At 38.4% G+C, this 833-nt stretch overlaps 1 protein-coding gene across 1 annotated transcript in view; it reads right to left on the reverse strand.

The window, feature by feature from the left end:
* LOC118336335 (mannosyl-oligosaccharide 1,2-alpha-mannosidase IA) overlaps positions 1-833 on the reverse strand; it is a 185,451-nt gene that overhangs the window by 101,753 nt on the left and 82,865 nt on the right. The window contains exon 2 of the mRNA XM_035672961.1: positions 6-102. Coding sequence (XP_035528854.1) covers positions 6-102 — 97 coding nt within the window. The remainder of the gene's footprint in view (positions 1-5; positions 103-833) is intronic.

Here is an 833-nt window from a genome sequence, read left to right on the forward strand (position 1 = left end):
CTTACCGAACATATTGCCAATATGCCCATTTCTCGTCACAGGCCGCAGCTCATTCTTGCCCCAGGCATACCGCTTGTAGTTGTCCCAGGCAAACTTCATCATCTGCAACATAAACAGAGGGCACACATACTGGTCACTGGACTGATAGCAAAGCAACACACCTCCAAACCTAGATGTAATTAAATTGTTATAGCTCAAGGCAAAGGGAATGATAGCTTATTGATCAGACTGGATTAAGGACAAGCATGCAATTAACACACACATACAGCACACTGCTAAACAAAAAGATTGACATTGCCCCTGCAGTTACTCTCCTAAATTAAAGATTGAATGATGTCAGTAGAAGAAAAGCAAGCTTAATAGATAAGAACACATCTTGGCAAAGAGAGTATTTTTGAAATTGATGCTCTGTATTCCTTCCAACCTGCCAAAGAAAAAAGTGATCTGGATGTGATTTGTAAAGGGGGAAACTGTCTTTGATGCAATAAAATAGAGAGAGCAAGACAGGGAAGTGAGAGATGAAGAAGAAAATTGTAATCCCATAGTTGAGTGATGAATCTCTGCCTGCAGCGACACACAGTTACAACTAGCCTAGAAGCAAGTAAAGAAAGTTGGTTTATATTAATCAAATAAAATCATGAATATTGAAATGAGAAAAAATCCTCAGGTTTGAGAAGCTAGAACCAAAGAATTCTGGGCATTTCTGCTAGACAAATGTCGAAATTGTTGCACGATTGGGACAAGCTGTGTATTAAGAGGGGAGCATTATTAACTGTGTACCCTTTTTACTAATGTTATAACTTTATAACACAACATCTAATAACCCACAACTA

The sequence above is a fragment of the Morone saxatilis genome, unplaced genomic scaffold (genome assembly GCF_004916995.1).
Source record: "Morone saxatilis isolate NCDOM2014 unplaced genomic scaffold, NCSU_SB_2.0 Contig24, whole genome shotgun sequence".
In the NCBI taxonomy this organism is placed as follows: Eukaryota; Metazoa; Chordata; class Actinopteri; family Moronidae; genus Morone; species Morone saxatilis.